Genomic DNA, 23,101 nt, shown 5'->3' with positions numbered 1-23,101 from the left:
ATAGTGTGCTCTTTGAAACAATGTATAATAGGAGCGTCATGTTGTTTTTTCTTCTGTTAAGAACATAAAAGTCGAGTTGAAGAAGGAACCCTGAGGAAGCCGCGCTGTGCCGCCCACACTCGCTCAACACTCTTTCCAACTCCGTGCTCCTCAGCTACACTCCGGAGAAACTGCGGCCATTTTCCCTCGGCTAATTACTGTGTCTTCTGTTTTATTTCCCCCAGCTCAACCTTTTTCTTGTTTTTACAGTATGTGTGACACTGGAGATGAGAGGACAGATTGTACTCACTCATGCACAAGGATTTCTCGGTGCCGTTTCAAAATTCTCCACCAATCTGCACGCGCTGCTGCGTTGTCATAGTAACCCGTTTGCTGTAGGGTGGGAGGTGTGCGCGTGCTTCTCAGGGCTATGGTAGGACCCACGAGCGCACCTTCAGGCCTCCTCCTCCTGCGCTGCGTCACGTGCGTTAGCCTGGGAATGTCGCTGTTATGACTCAAGTTTTATTCTAAACTAGCACAGTTTGCACGAGCCTAAATCATTTCAAAATATGTTAGCTGTATTTTGTTTTCACTATTAAAATATGCAAGCATATGCAAATATGCTCCACCATAGATAAATAAAATACATTAATTAGCCTAAATAATTAAATAAACACATCAAATGCATTGTATTAGCCTACCATAGACTTTTATTTCACAAAATATTCACATAAAACATTATTTAAAAAAATAAAATACAAGGTTAAGGATCTGGAATGTACTAAAATATGTTTAGTGACTTTTCATGGATGCCATATGCATTTCTGACCCATTTCTTTTTTTTAGTTCTTCTTAAGTTACAGATCATTTTGTGTGCAGACTCTGGCCAAAGTCCTTGATGCTATCAGAGGCCTTATCCGCAGCTTTGCCGATGGAGACTTGGGTCTGCCTGCTCAGCTCCTGGGCAGCTGCAGTGAAGATAAGATAAATACAACTGGATTTAATGGAATTCAATCTAAAGCTCAGTTTTAAAACAAGCAATTATAGCTATGTGTCAAAATGCTAAACAATATTTTGTGAAACTCAATTAAACTGATCTGAGTCATATATAGTGTAAAGGCGATGAAGTATGACATGATGTCTCAGTGACATGATGTCTCAGTGACATGGTGTTTTTATGAGCCATCATATCAATGTTATTTGATACCTACATGTTAATTAGCCCTAATAAAGCATGGACAAAGACTATAGTCATAATTAACAAATCCTTCATTAAAGGTATATTATGTAATTTCTAATGTGGAGGGTCCTCTACTTGCTTGTCTCCATGAAGATGTTAGTTCTTTGCATGGAATGTTTCACAGTAGGGCATTACACATATCTCCCTTGCATTTGTTCAGTTACAGGTGTTTTATAGCTCAAAAATACCTTTAAAAACATTCATTCTTACCATGTTCTTGCTTGCTTCTCCATAGATCTGATCTTTAACCTGTCTCCAATGTGATTACCAAGTTTATTTCAATACTATGGAATAATCTAAGCAAAACAGAAACATCTCCATGGAGGCCAGCAGGTGGCAGACTCTCCACCAGAAAAGTTACACAGTGCAACTTTAAAAATGATTCAGGTTTAATTAAGTGACTTAACCTGATCATTACTATTATAGTGACCAGACCTAAGAACTTACAATGTTACAATAAAATGTGCTTTTTAACTATATTTTTAGATGGTATAAATGTTATGATGTCATCTGAAGTACATTTGTGACACCTCATGAAATACAAATTCAAAACAGCTGCTTTATCAAAATCTGTGTTACATGAATCAGGCCAGAGATAGTGCAGTGTGAAGTGAGTCAAAAATACCCAGCTGGGCGATGTGTAGTTGGGAGAAATAATCACAAGCATATCTATAAAAGGAAAGCCCAATAATAGTGTAAAGACGTACCTGCATTCACTGTTTCTTTGGAGGAGTCTGCCATCTGCTGCACTGCCTCTTGAGCAGCTTGTACTTTAACACATTCAAGTAACAGGTTAGACCAGTGGTTTCACTAAAAGATACTTAACATAATTATATTTTAAAAATTTTAGTAACCCTTTATTATTAATCTGTCTAGATCTTCAAAGCTCAAAATGCTCCATTGAACTTTGTTATGTTATGTTTTTGAGGAAACAACATTATCAGATCAGAACAGATCAGAAAATAGTGTAATATCGTCCCTTTAATTGTGGTAAAGTTTATCATTTTACTTCCTGGTTTGACATGGGCAGTTAATATAACATACATAGAAGTAATGCCATACTGTTCCCTAACCATAACATTAATGGACCAAAGCTTGTCTAAACTGCACAATTACTGCATTAGACTTAAACTGTCCTTGCATTTTAGATGGAATTTTTATTGTTAATGACGCAGGTAGAGATATTCCTTATTAGAACACACAACTACTTTTTAATAGCCTGATTAGAAAAAGATGAAAACCATTATTTTGCACTTTATATAGCCCGCTACACATTTTTAAAAGCATATTTCACAGTTTTTTGTTTGCATTACCTGTGTTGTCTGTAACTTCTTTAGCTGCAGAGTGGCTGGTGCTCTTGAGGCCCTCAAAGGACTTCTTGAATGAGGCCATGTCTGTTTTGTTCCAATGGAGCACAGTGGAGCTTTATACTCTCTGTTTGGGATGGGACAGAGCAGAGGATTAACCCAAACAAACCAGCTCCCTCAGACTGGCATCTCAACTATGGGCCCAGTGCGTGCTCAGCAGATTCTGCGAGCCAAACCAGGACAGAGCTGCAAAAAGAAAAGGGAAAATAACACTGACCAACCAAAAACATTTAGAACAGAAAGTGTGGGACTCTTCACCAGGAGTGCATAGTTTGTTAAATATTAGGAGTTGTAGCAAACGAAATATTATAATTTAGGTAGTATTCAATCTGTCAGAGCATAGGCTGATAGTACTAACCAGACCCTGGATAGTAATGGGATGGGAGACAAGTGGGAATGCATAGTGCATACTGCAGTTTTGTCTTTAAACAAGACACTTCACCCACCTTGCCTTATAAAAATCTAGAGTGTATGTGATTAATGGTGGTTGTAGGGGCCAATGCTGCAGATTTGCTATCTCCCTTTCTTCAGTCTACCCTAAGGCAGCTGTGGCTACAATACTATCCTACCAATTAAGTGAATAAAAAAAACAAACAACATAAACCACTCTTGAGAATAAAAGTGCTTGATAAATATTCTACAATTCTACAATCACAGCAGAAGACAACTCAGAAGAAAGAATGCAGGCCCAGGGAAAAAAAAAAAAAACTTCCTTGGTGGCAGAGCTGTATAATGTTAACCATCACACATTAAGATGTTTAAGAATACACCATTTATGGTTCAAATTGAATGTCAGTTGATATCAACAAAAGCCAAAAAGTGGTTTTCTTTTTAGTTTTTATTTACAGAGGAATCATATGTCTGGCTTTACACATAAACCTTTATATGGACAAGTCCTGCAATTTAAAGCACATAGTGATATGACAACCATTATGATCAAGACATAATATATCGACTTTAAAACCTTCACACCAACACACGCACACAAACATGTATACTTTGTCCATTTCTAACAGATTTACTGGAATGATCACAAGCAACTAGAAAGATACAATGTAAAAAAAATCTTACTCCAAAAACGGTCTCCAAAGAAAAGCAAAAGAAATCAAAATTATCCACGAACAGGCATTGTCGACACTTATAAGAGGATATTATTGTATTCATAACTGCTTGCAACCGAACATAATTATTTTTTACACTCCCAACGTTTTCCATTGGAAGCTGATGAACATCTATTGCACACTTCTAAATACAGATACACACAAATACAAAGTCACAAGCCCCAGCACTGGTCTCAATTCATTGGGAGGGAAACAAGGAACTGAGACTGGCGGGACATTCTATAGTTCAATAAATACCTACACCCAAACACAGTACATTGATAACATGACATTTACAATATATAATAATAAAAGATTTGTCTCGAAGGAAGAACATTTTCAGTGGGAATGCTTGTCTTTTTAGATTTTCTTTTTTTGCAACAGGGGTGTAATTGGAATTGTATCAGTATTTGTCCTTGTTATTATTAGAAATATTATTGTGCTGCTGGTTGGATGGTGGCTTGGAGTCATGCTTTTACGCCTCTGGTTCGTAGTCCTGGCTCTCCTGGAAACAAAACAAATATATATATATGGTTAGTTTGGGATTTTAGCTGGAAGTGAAAATAAACCTTGACAAAATTGTTCAGAATATGATATAGTTTTTCTATTGTGTTTTGAATTGTAACAGTGTATATATATAAAACAGTATTTTCTCAGATGTTAAGTATTTAAAATGTGCACTCCAAACAGAATCTGTATTTGAAGAGAAAAATCACAAATTTATTTGCAATTGCCAAACTTAAATCAGTTAGATTATTGTGGTGTAACATTTAACAGGTGTGCTATGCAACTGCCATCTGTTTGTCTCGATGGGGATGTTCTTGCATGAATTTCATTACGTTCTTACTATGGATTGGTCACCTCGCCACAGATGTGACCTGAAATTTGGTTTGCTAGCATCTCTTGCTTGTCTCCATGGAGAGTGGAACATTACACGGAAAGCAATAGCATTTTCCTGGAGCCAAGTATGTGGCGCACAATCCAACAGAGAAGTTATGTAGTGCACCTTTAACCTATAATGCATTTAACAAGAATATCACGCTTCTCCACCACTTTACCCTCTTATGGAATTTGTTAGTACATATATTATACATTATAGATGATAACAGAAGTGCCTTTATTGAAAATTGACAGCAGGGTCGACCCATTAAGTCCCATAAGATTGTATTATATTTTATGCAATGCGCCATAAAAGCGCATATGGTACGATATTAAAACACAGTAATAGTTGCTTTGGCCTGGTTCTATCTGTGTGATAAAATATAGGCTAATAACATTTGCTTAGTTGCCTGGGATATAAAAAGGCACAATATAAAAAAAAAAAAAGATGCATAGATGACATAATGATTGGCATCTTTGTTATTTGTGAGAAAGCTATTTAGGCAACAATTTCAACTTTAACTGCACTGGATAATGGTGATGTCACTATCTCTTGTGCCAGATCGTGTTTGTCCAGCAGATGGCAGCACACCCTTTTTTACAGCTTCAAGGACGTGTCGTGAGTACATTCCCTCATCCTCCCAGGCTCCTGCATCCTCCTCCTCAATCACCCTCGGAACATGTAACCTATGGAACTATGAAAACATGCAAACCAGCAGAGCCTCCAGGAAAGAGAAGTCACTTAAATCATAAACAACATTTTAAAAACACATCTTTGCCTCCTCTCCCTCACCGCAGCACTGGAGATCCATATTCTGACATTTACCCATGATGCAGTTGGGCCCAGTGCGTCATCGCCACACCCATCCAGACGCGGATGGTGTGGTGATGGTGGGAGGGGGTAGGAGGAGTGGGGGAGGGGAGTGGGTTTGCGGAGGAGGATGCAGGACACACAGCCAACAAGAAATTTTAATTTACGTCCCTTAACTGCTTAAATGATTCATCCACAGACCCAGGATGAAGGCACCAGCCACACCAAGCTCCACTGAAAATTGTCTAGACATTATTATATTATACAGATTTAACCAACTTTGAACTAATTCCTGGTTTTACTATAGGCAACATTACACTTTAGGGTCAAATTGTAATTTCAAATACAACAAATACGCGTTTTTTTGTATTAGTAACCAACCCATATGGAAATCCTACATGAATCTTTCGTCTCTATCAAACTTTTCAAATGCCATCTTTATTGAACTACAATGAATTTGGGACTAAAACAGGTCCTATATCTTATAAATATAAAGCATATTAAAGCATGCAAAAAATCTGTAATTAAAACTAAATGTATTTTAAATTACTACTGTACCATATAGTGCACCCAAAAAAGAACCTTTGATTGAAACATTATAATTATTACAGAGAAACAGATCAGACCAGTCCCAGGAGGTATTGAGATACAACTAGTTAGATAAGATTCAAGCACTCTAAATACAAATCTATTCATAATAGGTTGCTTTCTAGAATTCAGTGACATAATTTCAGGTGAAGAGGTCTATACGTCCTTATGGAGCCATCCACTGTTTTTGAAATAATTCTCCAGACTGAGCGAGCAAGCACATTCACATTTGCTCTACAAAGACTAAACCAGGACTAGAACAGAACCAGCCCAGTTTATGTAAGGCCTCAAATTGGGTTCAAACCAAGACCCAGTCAAGACAAGAGTGAATGCACCCTGAAATGTGTTCATATGTTGAACAATGGATTAATGCCACCACTTTTTAAAGCTATTGTGAAATTAAAAACTCCTTAGTTCATTTGTATAGACAGCTCTGATGATGTAATGTTGAACACTTCTCAGGGTTTGTTATAAGTGGACATAGGTTTAGTAGTTACAGAGTTTTAAAAGGGCTCATATTACCCTATCTATGTTATAATGTTCTTTCCTCATCACAAACATACCTGGAGTTGTGTTTTGTTTCATTCACACATGTTTAACACACAAACCCTGAATATTTAGGCTAAGTAATTCTCTCAAACTGAAAACACTCTGTTCCACCTTGTGATGTCATGTGGTAATACAGGAAGTGCTTCTAAACTCCACACACCATCACTAGAATCATTTCGATAATTTCACTTCTGAAATTGACCATTTCTACTGAATTAAAAGTAAATGGAGCTGTTAACTTGAAAACTACCTCTTCATGACATCAAGATGGGACAGAGCATTTTGAGTTTTGGAAATGCAGACAGGCTAATAATAAAAGTTAATCAAACATGTGTAAATGAAACAAAACACAACTCCAGTTACATTTTTGATGAGGTAACAGCATTATAGCATTACTAAATGCTCACAAGAATCAATTTTGAGTGATCTAGAACCAGGTTAAATTTTCACAGGTAAACCATAAAGTCACCAATTTTTTCAAAATCTGAGCAACTTCGCAGTTTATGACATCATCTGAAACTAACCTCCCAACCTACTGTATGGAAACAAATAGCAACATAATATGGCCATTGATATTAATACACACTACTCATTCCCCTATACATTTCAACACCCTTAAGTGTTATTTATACCAGTGTATTCTATTTAAGATGTCTTTCCAAGCCACTATTTCCTGTACTGTTACTGTCTCTTCCTTTGCAGCCAAAATCTAAAAATACTTTTTGTGTGAGACTAAACGCACACCGGTTCGCACAGGCAGGGGTGGGTGGTGCTATATTCATCTATCACTATAGTCAGTATGGGGCGATTGGCTGGTGGAGACCTCATCTTATTTCCCAGGGAGAACAAAGCACTGTAAATGTGTGTGGGATGAGGCAGAGGCCAGAGGTTTAGTACTGTTGAGATGTATGCAGATATTAAACACTGAATAGTAATGAGGAGCTACTGTGTGTGAATGGGTCTTTATTGGCTTCTGGAAATCTATTTAAAGAGACTGTAAGGTAGAGGTGGATGACATCAAGTTATATAATCGAATTATTATGTTTCCTGTACCCATATATAGCCCTGAATGATAAGAAAAACTAAACAAAAATGTATTTTGTTTTTCCTCATGTTGATCTATTTCAATTGTTGATTTTAATTCTATATTTTCTTTTCTAAAACTAAATAAAAATGGCATTATGTAACTTTTCTTTTATAAGGTCGGTCACCTGCTTGTCTCCTTAAGTCTCATACTTATTTAATGACAAGCCAGTGACACCTACTATGTCAAGTTACAGGTCGGATCTGTGGAGAGAAGACCCTATATTGTTCAAGGTACTTTTTCCATGGAGGGTGGCAGATCACTCACCAGTAAAGTTACATAGTGTATCTTTAGTTAGTTGCATATTTGGACCACAAGCAACTTTAGCAATCAGTACAAATCTGTGTATATTATTCGATGGGGTATTAAGTGCTAACACATAATAATATATTTAGATCACCATGTTACCTTTTATTCAGAGTGCTTCTCGCGAATTAATCTACAGAACATTGCATTAGGTTTGTCAAGTTTATGTGTACACTTTTGTTTCATGCTTTTGTATATTTCTGGAGAATTGTTGTGTGGGAGCATGGGAAGGTTTGTGGGCAGAGCACTGGACAGAATCTCACACCTATCAAAAAGGAGGGTTCGAATAGGGCGGGAGAGCTCGCTAAATTACTGAAACATGCACAAACAGCATCTAAAACCACTTCAGGCATGTTTTTGTTAAGGAAACAATGTTACAACATGATGGAAAGCTTGAAAAATTAATTTAGCCATATATCCCCTCTTTAAATGTCCTTTGTGTTGTGATTCCTAAACAATATTTGTACCTTGTAACATCCAGTATAAGACAGACATTTCAGGAATACAGTGGAATATATTTGAAAGTACACCACCGTATTTACAGTTAGAGTAATGGGCAAACAGGCCTGTAAGAAGAGCGGGGCTGTAGCAGAGAAGTGGTACACACAGAGCTGGTCGTGAGAGCTGATTACCTGCTGGGACTCGTCATATGTCTCCCCTTCTGGCTCTAGCATGGCCTCCCCCTGGCCCTCCATGGCCTCCTGCCCATACTCCTCAGGCTGCAACACAGATACAGGGGGTTTTAATGCAATCATACAGTAAACACAACACATAAAAAGACACAGGGAACAGAAAGAGACGATCAATGGTGGACAGCTCAACAGTGAAAAAATAATATTAAAATTTGAAAGCTGGATTGGGGCTTATCAGATGTCATAACTAATGATCACAAGACCTATAATTTTATTTATAATTTGTTTCTGAAACTCTATATACTACTAAGTCAATAAAACAATGGTTTATTTTAATATCATTTTAATATACCCTACAGTATATATTCACATAAAGAATAATGTATAACTAATGGATTGTATTTAAATTTCATATTTACAAGCTTAACAGGCTGCTAATCTGTCATCATTCATTCCTCTCATGCGATGGTAGTATGCAATTTCTGAAGGCTATAGATGCCTTTGGGCTGTTTTGTTCCCCTTATTTTTATGTGGTTCCTAACTAGGAAATTATCTTTACAGTCTTAACTTTTTGTATTTTGCATGAAGCCAGACCTGCATTGATGTATATGTGTTGTGAGCCTATAGAGGTTCACATGTTCCACTTTTAATATTGGTTATCACAAACTGAAAAAAAAAACAACTCTTGTCTCAACATTATGATGTGTGATGTAAAAGACAGAAGCAGCTCCTTGTGAGTGCACCTGCCGCTGTGAGCCCTGGAAACCAAACTAGTGGGTCATCATTTATTTTTAAGTACTGCTCTAATCAAGTCAATTAGGTCAGGACACTGTCTATAATCCCATGTGTGAAACAGGCTCTGTAGTGTTAGCCCACCAACATCAATAGAAGGGCACTCAAGTGTCCACAAAGCAGACTGAGAGGAGCCTTCTCTCAAAAAACATAACTATCACATATTAAGACAAGGGAAATATGTGAACATGTTAAGAACAATTAAACAAACAAGCAATTCTGACAAACACCGCAGTTGAGATTAAATTTGGGGTTTTGCTTTAAAGGTGCATTGTGGTCTGTCAAATTCTTTTCTCCAGGGAAACGTTATTGCTGCTTGGAATGTTTCACTGTATGGTATTAAACCTTTCTATCTTCATGGAGACCAAACCAGACTAATTTAAAGATTAGATCTGTGGAGAGGCAATTTCGCTCACAGTTAGAATGTATGGTAGGTATTTTTGAGCAATAAAACCAATTGTAATTGAATAAATGTAAGGTAGAGCTGTTTCTCCCTGTGGAACATTTCAGGCAGAGCAATCACGTATCCATAGAAACAAGCAGGTGACAGGCCCCGACCAAAGCGGACACTTAACATTTGTTACAAAACTGAACTCTGAACCACTAAACAAGAACCCTATGCTTTTCAGAACAGCTTGTATAGATTTAAGTCCAGGGTTATTATTAATTATTTATTTTTTTACAGAGCAAATTGTTAATTGTATAATTGTGGTCTTTGCAAATTGGGACCATTTAAATTGCAGTTTTGAGTTTTAGATAATAAATATGGCATTTCAGTGCATATTGATTAGTGCGAGGGTCAGAGGTCATGTACAACTGTCAGAACATGTTGTCAGATGTTAAAATGAGAATGAGTACTTTTTTCACCTCAATGGCTCAAAGAATAAGCTCATTATTGCAGGCTCTCAGAAATTCTAGATTAGGGAGTCAGAGGAGAGGGTCCAGTCTGAGTACAGTGGGTTTAGCACCAGTCTAGACCACTCCTGACACCCTGACAGCCCTGACAGCAAGACCTTGTTAACCTCCTGACAACGCGTTGACAATCAAGACACAGCGCCACGAACAAGAGGAAGATTTTAATCAAACTGTCAGACATAAGCCATTCTATGCATTCTATGGGTGTACAGTGGGCATGTATGAGTTTGTATGTTACTAGGTTCTTTTTTTCAGACCTAGAGTGTTATTTCATACCTGACAGTTTAGACTGCTCACTAGAGTCTTCCTCAGAGTGGTCACGTGATGTTGCTGAGACGTGTCTGGTCAGCTGATTTAAACAGGTTTTGGCGCTGTCTTCCTACCGGTGGAGGCAGGACGACAGCGCCATCTGCAGTCCAACTTCCTCAGGACAGCATCCCAGGTGTGTGAGAGTGATGTTTTGTTTTCCTCTGTCCCAATGATGTCTGCTCCATCCCAATCCATAACGTGGTTCTCTCTTTTACAATGGTCAGAAATGGCCGATTTGAGTTGTTCCTGTTCTGCTTTGTGTTTTGTTGCTCGTGTGCACGCCTTCGCTGTTTCCTTCTTGCATTCTGTTCTCTGTTCCTTTTTTCGTGTACTGAACGCCCTCCCTGTTTCCCCGATGTATGGATCGGGCATACAAACATTGGGAAAACATCGCCGCTGGATTAAAGAAGCAATCGAAATACGGAAACGTGCCCACAGGACTGTAAACCGGGATGAGGGGGCTTTTTTACTCTCACACATCTGGGATGCTATCCTGAGGAAGTCGGACTGCAGATGGCGCTGTCGTCCTGCCTCCACCGGTAGGAAGACAGCGCCAAAACCTGTTTAAATCAGCTGACCGGACACATCACAGCAACATCACGTGACCACTCTGACGAAGACGCTAGTGAGCAGTCGAAACTGTCAGGTATGAAATAACACTCTAGGTCTGAAAAAAATAACCTAATAACATAGAATATTGGAAGACCAAATGAATCTCATTGGACTATGTATGAGTTTGGAGTGTGTTGAATTACCAAGGTTTATAAATTATACTAATATTCTATAGCTATTTTCTACATATTATTAGGACTAGGGGTGCACAATCCAAGAGCTTTTTTTAGTTCCAATACCGATTTTGACTTATAGCTTTAAGTATGTCAGTTCCCAATATCAACTGATACCAGTGCAGCGACTGAAAACAGCATTTATTTCCTTTATACAAAAATAAAATAACATAAATCCAAATGTGTAATGTAATGGTTATTAATCTCAAGTAACTATAGAGCAACTTTGCATAAAAAAAGTTTAAACATTATGAGACTTTCTAGGCCAATTATGACCAGTAAATAGTCTTATTACATCAATTTATATGCCAAACTAGGATATTGGCTGATACATCACATTTCTCAGTATTGGTGCCAATGTCAGATACCACTTGGGGCTGGCAACAAGGACCCCTGGGAACAATAATATATTTTTGCATGATTATAATTAAATCAGACTTTGACCTGCTCCTGCTACTTTCACATCATTGCATGCCATTTTTCTCATTATGGATCTCCACACCAGCGTTTGTTTTGACTCTGAGCCTCCATGTGTCTCTCAGTGTGAGACACTTCCTGATTTTGTTTTGCTCTATGGTCTGTTTGTGTTTTGTAAATCGAACGAAATTGTTGGACTGAGAGCAACATCCCCAACTGGAAAAGAGATCACTTTTTTGGCATTGATCAAAACTCAACTGCTCAAATTAACCGGGCTTGCTGTGTGAAGAAGAGATTCCAGGGGTATTTCCTTTTCTTTCCCGTACAATGAACACTGCAAGCCCCTGCATGTGTGCTCCGCCTCCAAGAGCAATACTGTAACATAATGTGATTCACCACTGGAACATTTCACTCTACTTTACTGCTATTTATTCTGCCCTGTACATAAACATAGCCACATATTATTATTTTTATTTTATTGTATTGATTTTATTGAAAAGCACTTTGGTCACCTTGAGTGCTGTAAAGGGCTCTATAAATAAAGTCTGATTAATTGATTATTGTGTCGAATAGTGTTGTAGCCTTCATATTTTTGCTCTACTTGTGTTATGTTAGAGTCAAATCTGCTTTTAACAGTTAATGATTTTTGATAATGCATATTTTTGTTCACATACTGCTCTTGCAATGGTCCTTATGGAACAATGATTAGTTCTCTTATCTAATGTTATGTTTCTGTGGACCAGTACAGTGGGAGAACTCAACATTGCTGTGGTAACTTTAATTTTTCTTTCTTGATTCTTTCATTTAAAAAACATACAGCACAGTACAAATCTCTTCTATTTCCAATCACAGTAGTTCGTAACAGCAGAAAAGGAGCAGGGGGTTCAGAGTGGTGACATTTTCTAAGGTCAATAGGTTTAGCAAAGAGGAGCTATAATGGAAACGTCATGTGACAGAGAAAGATGATAGTCCCATGGCCAGATTGTTGAGGTCAATTAAAGCGCCCTGTGAATGAGGCCTCCTTAAAGAGTGACGACAGATCTATGGACAGAAACTCAACCAGCAATCAATCCTCTGTGACCTATAGGCATACGCACTTATTAAGTATAAGTCTGTTTAATTTTAGTTATGCTAATTTGGTCTATTTGTTATAGAGGTTCACAGATACAGAACTCAGTCCTGTATTAGAAAGTAGTGACTGATAGTGACTGCTCATGGAATATTCTGCACGTTTGTCTACTGGATATCCACAGTTCACAAAAATAATACAAGGCATAACTTCAATTGTTTGCAAATGTTAATTTCATCTGAATATCCTTATCGGGATGCTCAAAAATAGAGATATTAAAGGTGCATTTATTCATTATAAGAGTTTCTACTGTATTGTTCAAAAATACAAAAATTCTCTCTGTGAATAGGGTTGCCTCTCCACATATCTGATCTGTAATGAAGCCTATAGTTTTAGGTTTAATCTGTACCGTAGAACATTCTAGGCAAAGCAATAACATGGAGACAAGCAGGTGATGGACCCAAGTTGCGCAATGCATCATTAACTTTTATCAGTATCACCCACACTAACTAAACACACCCAATACAAGAGAGTTTCCTACTTCTCCACAGCTGGATTGGGTAAAGCAAGACAACTTAAGACCAGACATAAAATCCACAGATAGGACACATCAGCATTGGGAGTAAAACTAATCCTGGACTAATTCTGGACTAAACCAGGACTAGAACAGGACCAAACCAGGTCTACCATGAGGACTAAACTGGGATCAAATTAGGAACCAACCAGGAGAAATATAAACACACCCTAAATCACAACTGAAAAGTGCATAATCACATTTATTGTCTCTGTCTTTCCACCATTTCTTTCTTTCTACAGAGAAGAGACGACAGCAGTGCGTGTTAGGATTCATTAGCTCATATGTCTCCCTGCTGTCCAGAGCCGTGTCCGGTCCAGACTTTAATGACCAGAGCCCTCAGCCTTCTGCCAACTGTAAGTGAGACCTGAGTTTGGCTAGCTCTTTCTCTCTCCCTTTTTCCCCTCTCCTACTCTGATCTCTCTCTCTCTCTCTCTCTCTCTCTCTCTCTCTTTCTCTTTCTCTTTCTCTTTCTCTGTCAAAACTAGGTCTCTTCAAAACAAAGACCTGGAGCTGATTAGTAGCACCAGCTAATGTCATTAGTCACTAAGAACTGTTTTTCTTATACAATGTATGCTCCATACTTTTTGTGCAATTTCTTGACTTACTGAAACATAGCTGTAAGGAAAATATGGAGATGCTTGTGTTATCCATAGATTTGTATTTAGTATTCAGCATTTAAAGAAAAGGCTGACATTATTATTTTGTTACTTTAGGGAACCTCCATTTGCATCTAAAGGGGATGTACTTTATATCTTTATGAGACTGATAAGGCATGCCATTTAAGCAGTTTTTGTGTTTTGATTTTCTGACACCCCTACTAAGTTGTGATCATATAAATGTGACACTCGTTGGTGGTACGTACGTTCATGTCAGTTGGGAACTCGTCCTTCTTCCCCAGTCCAGTGGCAGCGACGATGTTCCCCATGGCCCCAGTGGTCTTCTCAGCCACTGGAAACAAGCACACATTATATATATACACACATTTTACATACACACACATTATACATACACACACACTGTACACACTATACACATACACAGTATACACTCGGGCTGTAGTCGACTAAAATTATTGGTTGACTAAAGAGATGGTCGACTTGTCTCCTAAAAAGGGGATCTGACCCAAACTGCAGGGGACTTCAGGTAAAAACAAATATTTAAACAGAAAAATACTAGGATATGGTGTATTTATATATTTACAAAAAAGACTGCTTAAACTCACTCCCAAATCTTAAAACAGATTACCCCATACTCCTTAATTTTAACACTTGTGCATATAAATCCATTTAATCCCTAGTACTCTCCACATGTAACTATATCTGTACTGGTTCAAAAGACAGATTTACAGTACCACATCTAGGTGGTGTCAGGTTTTAGCTTTCTTCAGTTTTCCAGTTGATTATCACATATAACGAGCACCAGGCCCCACCCCTCCACTGCAGTGCCTTTATGGTTTTCACCCACTAACTGTTGAACTAATGAACTATTTGGACTGGACAGATATGGTGTTTCAATGTCGCCAGTTCAGCTCAATTAGACTCACCTGTGCCCACGCTGTCTTTGGCCTTGCTTCCTGTAGAGACAAGGGAAAGAAAAGAGCTTTGAAGCAATACAAATGAGAGACTGCAGCAGTACATATATATTACGCTATTTCCGGACCAGTTATAATGTTTTCTCTTCACAAACATACCTGGAGTTATGTTTTGTTTCATTCACACATATTTAACACACAAACCCTGCATATTTAGTTCTTCTCTCAAACAGAAAACACTCTTCACTGTTCCACCTTGTGACGTCATGTGGTAATACAATGCTTCACTGTGTTTTTCACTAAAATCAATTGGATAATTTCAGCTCTGGAATTGCCAATCTTTACTACACAAAAGGTAAAAGGTATCTGTTAACTTGAAAACTACCACTTCATGACATCACAAGCAGCAACAGAGCATTTTGAGCTTTGAAGATGAAGACAGACTAAAAATAGGATTACTCAAACATGTGTGAATGATACAAAACGCAACTCTAAATATGTTTTTGGTGAAGGTAACAACATTCGAACATGGCTTAAAGCTCTCAAAAGTCAATTTTCTGTAATGTAGCACATTTAAACTTCATTTCACACATCATCAGTGAAGCCCAGGAGTCAGTTGCCACTGGCCGGTTCCTTCAATGATCCCCAACTTGTTTTCCAGATAGATTTGCAATCGGTGTATGATGTTTTAATTTGCTTATATATCATTTTCTACAATATAATGTACTTAACTATTCAGCCTGGAATGTTTCACAGTACGACATTAAACTTAATCTAGCTCCATGGAGGTGAGCAGGCCAAGGTACAGATCAGTTCAGTGGAGAGGCGGGCCTGCTCACACAAGAATGCATGTTCTTAAAGATATTTCTGAACAGTACAATAGTCTTTTAATATCATACTGTGGAAAACAACAAGCAAAGCAATAACATCTCATAGAAGACAAAAATGTGGTATACCCTCCACCAGAAAAGTTGCACAATGCACTTTTAAGAAAGGCTGCTTATCTGTACCAATAACTCACAACAATAACAATAACTCACTCCCACACCACTTTCACACATAGATAAGGTGGGTGAAGTGTCTTGCTTAAGAACACAACAACATTATGCACTCTTGACACTGCTACCTCATACAAAGGCACCTGGTATTCCCTGTGGTCTCCCATCCAGTATTACCCAGGCCTAATTCTAATTATCTTCCAAGATCAGACCAGAATTAAAGGTGAACTGTGCAACTTTTTTGGTGAAGGGTCCATGGAGATGTCATTGCTTTGCCTGGAATGTCCCACGGTATGACATTAAACACATCCATCTAGCATTTATTCATTAGGGGTGTTTCTGTTGCTCAAAAATACAATAATTAATTCTGTGAATAGGGACGACTCTCCACTCCACCCTCATGATAGATAGGTTTAATCTATACTGTGGAACATTCTACACAAAGCAATAAGAATCACATGGTGATAAGCAGGTGGCGAACACTGCACTAGAAATGTTATGCAGAGCACCTTTAAACAATACCCTAATCCTAGCCTCTATAATGAAGTAGTTACAAAGCATAATTCATTCTTAATCATTATTAAGTGTAGTTATTATAAAGTGGTACCTGGCTCCTACTAAACTATCAACATAACAACAAAAATGGCATGCGCTGTATCTTTTTTGAAACAATGAAATCTTTTGAGCCTCCTCTTCTTCACCTTATCTCCAGTTTGAGGCTTCGCAGGTTTGTTGTGGTCGGTTGCATCTCGATCTGGCAGTAGTTTTAAACACAGCACAGATCAGCTTCTAATTTATCACTCAGGGCTTTATTGATCCTTTAATTAACAGAGACAAACAGGCCTGATGATGCAGACCATTCATTTCAGCTACATCCAGGAAACAACTTCTTTCTTAACACCTCGCCATTACTGTCAAACAGGAGTGGGTGATCATCAGTTACATGAACCCAAATTAATTTGATCATTGAATATCTTCATCATCTTGTTTATTTATAGTATGCTGAATAGAGCTGCATTGCCAACATCTGTAATAATGTTAACTTATGTTAAAAACAATGACATTTATAATTAAACATGTTATTTTTAGTGGAGGCAATATTGCCAAAATTCAGATTACAGATTTTTTATTTATAATTTTTTTTCATATTATTTCAATCCCTGAGTCAGAGATATACTAAAAAGTGCAAGTAAATAAAAATATTACGCACATGAATTACAATTAACTCATTAACTACACAGTGAAAAAATATTACTTTATACTGTATCTTAAATAAAAGATTAAATAATAACACAAAATATATATTTTTTATAAATTTAATATATATATATATATATATATATATATATATATATATATATATATATATATATATATATATATTTTTTTTTTTTATTTCTACAATTAATATGTTCTTTACTCAAGTACACATTTCGACAGTCCATTAGCTTCATATAATAACAGATTCTACACATTACACACTATTCAAGCCACTGCTATAATTATGTGATTCACAGCACTGATTTTCAGAGTAAATGTTTTGACTGATCCTTTCTTTTCGTCTTTTGAATGAAACCATTAATCGTGAGACTAAAATGGCTGAGTTTTTTGTCTCTCTCATTGAGCGGGTGGGCGTGCAGTGTGGAGCAGTGGCATATGTCAAAAGGTGGGCCGCAGACCTATTGGATGACTCCTGCCCCTCCTCCAAGTGCGTTTCTAGGCCATGCTCCACAACAGTATCCACGTATTGCTGCCTTCCTCTCCTTCACACACACAGGGGTATATGAAGGGCAGCAGCCTGGCATGTCCAATACAGGCTGTGAGTGACAAAGACAATGCCAAGTGTTGTGCTGGCTAATTGGATCTTGTTTCACTGCTGACAAACCCGACTACTTCCTTCTAGAAAACCAAATGGGATTTTCACTGTTTATCTTACTCACAGACTACTGATTACTAGGGATGCATTAGTACTTACACTATCGAAGATCCAGTAAATATAGCTGTATCGGGTATCGGTTCCATGAAATCTGTTCAGTCGATATCCTGGTTGGACTCTTTACTGACTGATGTAGGCCCAGGACATATAATGTTTGTTTAATTCATTCATTCGTTCAGTAGTTACTTGTAGGATACATAAGAGTTACATAACACAATCAGATGCATTTTGTAATCAGTTAATTGTATTTTGAGAGAAATAAATGCCATTTTCAGTCCCTACACTGGTATCCGATAATATCAGATAAATCGGCAAATACTTAAAGACATAGTATGAATATCGTTCAGTACTGGCACTGAAAAATCAGGGATCAGCATCCCTACTGATTGCCACTACAAAATGTTTATTGGAAATGACTGCTGACAATATTAGTGGCTTTGGTTTCATGCACACTCAAATGTCACGGTCCCTCTGATTATTTACATCAAATATAACCATTTGTGTGTCATTTAAATTATCTTTAAGGTCCAGAATCAGATTATAATCAGATTTTGGTGGGCATGTGGACAAAGCCGCTGTCTATTTCTGGAGTCAACTAAAGAAATTCTTGGACTACAGACATTCACCATGCATTGATTAAGCTGTTAAAAGGGGGCTGGGAAAAGCTCTCAAAATCATTAGGATCTTGTGTACAAACAATGAGGTATATAGAAGTACTAGTAAATAATATCTACAAGTGAAAAGACATGTTTAACTATCCGATCACTCCCAAAAGTCTAGCTAAATGACTCCATGCTTTCTCCTATTCGCTGTTGCTGCACACATAAATCTTTTTAATCATAATAAAATAATTAGTGGACAAATTTTAAAAATTGGTTCACGAAGACTCCTTAGACAAATTCATCAACTAAAGGACTACAGCCCTACTTGTGTCTAATTCATTCTGTGCTTGTTGATTTCTTTAGCTTGTTCAGGACTTAGTCTTTATTACGTTTTTTGTTAAAGGTGCATTGTGTATATTTTCAGGTGGAGGGTCTGGCAAAAGCTTTTCTACATGGAGATGTTATTGCCTGGAATGTTTCACAGTATGATATTAAATCTGTCTCTTCTTCATGGAGATTAAACCAGGCCAAGTTACAGGGCAGATCTGTGGAGAGGTCAAACCGCTCACAGTCAGAATGCCTGTATTTCTAGGTATTTGAGCTGTAAACCCACCTGTGATTGAATATATGTTAAGGTAAAGCTGTTTATTGTCATACTGTCGAACATTCCAGGCAGAGCAGTGACATATCCATAGAAACAAGCAGGTGACGGTCCCCCCACCCAAAAGGTTTCATAGTGCACCTTTAAGTTACCAAATGTGTACAAATGAATACAGATACACTAAACAAATCACACTTAAAATAACATATTTCCCTTACTGAAATGCTGTCTTTGCAATATACTGGGTTGGGTTTGGGACAAAATCACAATGGCCTGTCACCCCCTGTAGCTTGTGTGTCTGCCATCATAATGAAGACATTGCTGGATACATTCAAGATCATTTGCACACATAGTTAAGAAGATGTGACATATATAGGCACGATAGGTCACAATAACAAATTTTGAAGCACGATATATTGGCACATATAATATAATTGGAACTACTTTATGCCACAAAGCAGGATAATCCCATAATACTTTTAAATAGACAGTATAATTTAAAAAGCCTGAGCCGACAAAGAAATTGCAGAATTAAACAATAATTATTCATAGAAGTTATTAATATAAGTTATTTTCTCAAACCTTTACAGCTCAAATCTTATCATATTACATAAAAATGGCAAAACTCTCCCGATTGTTGCAAAGACCTTGTACACATGATAAATAATTAGCCCCCAAATATATATTGTTCCATCTTTCACATAATGAATGATAAACTGGTACAGTAATTATCGTGACGAGCCTAGGTGTATGGCCCAACTGACACCCAGTGAAAAGCAGTCATATGCTACAGATCCAGGGCCACATCTAAAACATATATATATTCCCATGTAAAATGCAACAGCTCGCAAGACCTCTGTCCAGCTCGGGGCCCCTGAGTCACCGCTGGCCCTCCCCTCACTGTCAGTCCAACAAATGCAGAATAACAAGCAGAACCAGCACGGAAACCAAGATATAATTTAACACACACAATGCCACATACTCAAAGTGCAATACCCAAATGGACCAGGTAATGGCCACAGTTGATTAAATATTAAACCACAGCATTAAGACACAGTTTAAGAGTAATAGCATTTAATCAATATCCTTTAACGTGTGTAGCAGTAAAACTACACAACGTTCTGTGTCTATAAGCTGTATTTCAACAACTATAGAGATGGGTCAGTCTACTTCACTTCAGACCCAGGACAACTGGCTCTTAATAACTTCTAACAATACAGTACATGGAAAACACTAACAGGATTTGAATTTTAAGGTACTCCTATATATGGATTTTTTTTTTTTTTTTCAATATTTAAGATCACAACCAGCAAATCATCTGCTATCTTTATTTAGAAACAATACATTTTTGCAGGATTTATTTGAGTATTCATTTAGGCCTGTCACAATAATCACCATATTGACTTATCATTCACTTTAAACAAAATATTTTGGGGTTTAAAATTTATCCTGGGTACGTTTTTACAAAAAAAATTGGAAGATTTTTGTTATTTTAATTGTAATAAGATAAGATTTAAGCTGCAGAGGATTGAATAAGTCACTCTTACAACTAAGTATTGGTTCATTCTGTTGTTTATTTGTTGCAGCTCACGATTTTAATGATTCTGTCTATTTAAAAAGGGTTTATAATATTTTAATCCTAAACAGTAGCATAAAGTAGTTTCAATATGATCTTTTATTGCAATATTTCTCTGTACCAATATATGCTTAAAAATTTGTTATCGTGACATATATTCATTTCTGACAAAAAGAAAAATTATCTAGACATAAAACAAAATTTCATATTTTTAATAATAACTTTTTCAGGTAGAGCTTGTCTCAATTGTTGTGTTCCAAAGGGCAAGCAGGTGATGCCGTCAGTCACATTAAGAAAGAAGGTATTTTAGCCAATAAAAATACATGTAATTAGAAAATATTAGTTAGATAAATTTAATTCCATACTGTGTAACATTCAAGTCAATGCAATCACAATCACATCTATGTCTTAATGTTGTTTCCTCACCACAAACATACCTGGAGTTGTCTTATGTTTCATTCACACACAAATCCTGCATATTTAGGTCGAGTTCTTCCCTCAAACAGAAATCATTCTGTTCCACCTTGTGATGTAATGTGGTAATACAGGAAGTGCTCCACTGTGTTTTTAAACTCCATACATCTTCAAACTACTGCTTCATAACATCACAAGCTGGAACGGAGCATTTTGAGCTTTGGACATATAGACAGATTAACAATAAAAGATTAGTCAAACGTGTGAATGAAACAAAACACAATTCCAGGCATGTTTTTGAGGAGGTTCATAACAATTGACCTGACAATCTTTACAAATGAATAAAATTAAAGTATAGTATATTTCCTACCTTGTAAAATTTGTAAAAAATGACCAGTACTGACACAACTTTATGATTCCCATTTGGCCATGTGCTTTATACAGTTAAATCACAGCACCTTGATTTGGACATTTTGGATTGATTTCATAATACCTATGCCACCCTTCGCCTGTGCCTATGTTGTGTTAATCTGTGCCAATCTCTAGACCAGCGTGTTGCAGACGATATTCTGAGGTCTTTTGCTTGGTTTGATCTGCAGGAGGTGACTGTTTTACAATCTGCTCCCTCTCGCCATGTACACTATCTTCTGTCCATGAGGTTGAAGAGAAATACACTAAACACCATGTTATAAGCAGAAATAATAATGCCACAGATTTTAATTAAAGAGGGTTGAATGAGATCAATTTAAAATGCTGTTATTTTTAGCTCATTTGTAAAAGTACAGGTATTGATTATATGACAATGCCTGGCTGGGGGTCAATTGAATCACAGTTTTCTCCTTTTCAAAGAAACGGCGTGTGCGTCACTAAAAGCGAATTCTATGTATGTTGTGATCAATCTAATATTGCAGTACGAATGCGGTCATATCTCTATAGAACTGTTGGTTTGGTACAAGCCACTAATGATAATATTGAAAGTAATTTATTTGAGAAGATGCAGACCTTCTGTTCATTTAATCATCAGTGGGCTCATTTGCTGTGTGCCGCATAAATCACTGGCACGATGGAGTGTGCTGTGCATGTAGAGGTGTGGCCATACAGGGAAAAATAGATAACATTGCAATTGTTGTTCTGAATCTGAACTAGACTATGGAGTATCATCTATAATTAAAACTAAAATTACCAGAAATATCTAGTGCAATTTTACATAAAAAGAGTAAAAAAGCGACATTTCGTGGTTAACTTTGTTGTCCATTCATGCATTGTGCGCTACTTTAACCTCAACAAGTTTGTTTAGAAGACCCCAGATTCATTGTTAAAAATTGATGATGGTGGTTTTTGTAGCAATACAGGAAGGCAGTGGGTTTAATCACTACTATAAAGTGACATTATACCTTTTAACTGTTTACCTTTTATTGCAAAGTACAGTGTAATTAATAGGGGAAACTGTGCCCTGTGCCATTTGTGTGAATCTGAAAACCACCAACTGCTATTGAGATCATACAAAAAAATGATCTTTTTTGTCAATATAGGTCACCTCTATGCGCAGGTCAAATAATGTAAAACAGCTGAGAATGGTCTTACCTACAAACATGACTCCCTCTTTAGTCTTTTCGGCTGCCACTGCGACTCCTTCCTTGGTTTTCTCAGCGGCCACAGCGAGCCCCTCTTTAGCTTTAGACATACCCTTCATAAACACATCCATCTTGGCCGAATCACTGAAATGAACACAGGATATGTCACTCTCCATCGCAGCGTCCTTTGTCATCTGAAATCCACTTACAGAAATAACATTTGTAAATCAATAGCAACTAGAGGTGACCACCTGTCCCTCTTTTGGCTGTCCTGTACCCATTACAGCCCCTGTCCTTCATCCCACTTTTTCAGTAAATGTCCTGCTTTTTCATTGATCCTGCATGAAGTAAAAAAAAAATGAAAACGTAAAAATATTAACAGATTTTTTTTCTCGCAAAGAAATCAAGTTTTTGGGCGTAGTGGCATTCATGGATGTAATACTGTATGTTGGTACCTACTGCCATTCCAA

At 37.2% G+C, this 23,101-nt stretch overlaps 1 protein-coding gene across 1 annotated transcript; it reads right to left on the bottom strand.

The window, feature by feature from the left end:
- Positions 1 to 4,094: 4,094 nt before the first annotated feature.
- sncb (synuclein, beta) lies at positions 4,095 to 22,762 on the bottom strand. The gene is made up of 5 exons (XM_020927336.2): positions 22,642 to 22,762; positions 14,943 to 14,972; positions 14,262 to 14,347; positions 8,536 to 8,622; positions 4,095 to 4,191 (listed from the first exon to the last, which is right to left on the bottom strand). The coding sequence occupies exons 1-5, from the start codon at positions 22,760 to 22,762 to the stop codon at positions 4,162 to 4,164; spliced, it is 354 nt and encodes a 117-aa protein (XP_020782995.1). The 3' UTR covers positions 4,095 to 4,161.
- Between the last annotated feature and the right edge of the window lie 339 nt (positions 22,763 to 23,101).

Source organism: Boleophthalmus pectinirostris, unplaced genomic scaffold (genome assembly GCF_026225935.1).
Source record: "Boleophthalmus pectinirostris isolate CB_2022bp ecotype Guang Dong unplaced genomic scaffold, ASM2622593v1 HiC_scaffold_23, whole genome shotgun sequence".
In the NCBI taxonomy this organism is placed as follows: Eukaryota; Metazoa; Chordata; class Actinopteri; order Gobiiformes; family Gobiidae; genus Boleophthalmus; species Boleophthalmus pectinirostris.
Note: the sequence above shows the minus strand (reverse complement) of the source record. Positions and strands in the feature narration are given on the sequence as shown.

Excerpts from the sequence above, each read along its gene's own strand:
- sncb (XM_020927336.2), bottom strand. The coding sequence starts at position 22,762 with ATGGATGTGTTTATGAAGGGTATGTCTAAAGCTAAAGAGGGGCTCGCT. Across the intron at positions 14,973-22,641 it reads AGAGGGAGTCATGTTTGTAG|GAAGCAAGGCCAAAGACAGC; the intron begins GTAAGACCATTC and ends TTGTCTCTACAG. Across the intron at positions 14,348-14,942 it reads CAAAGACAGCGTGGGCACAG|TGGCTGAGAAGACCACTGGG; the intron begins GTGAGTCTAATT and ends GCTTGTTTCCAG.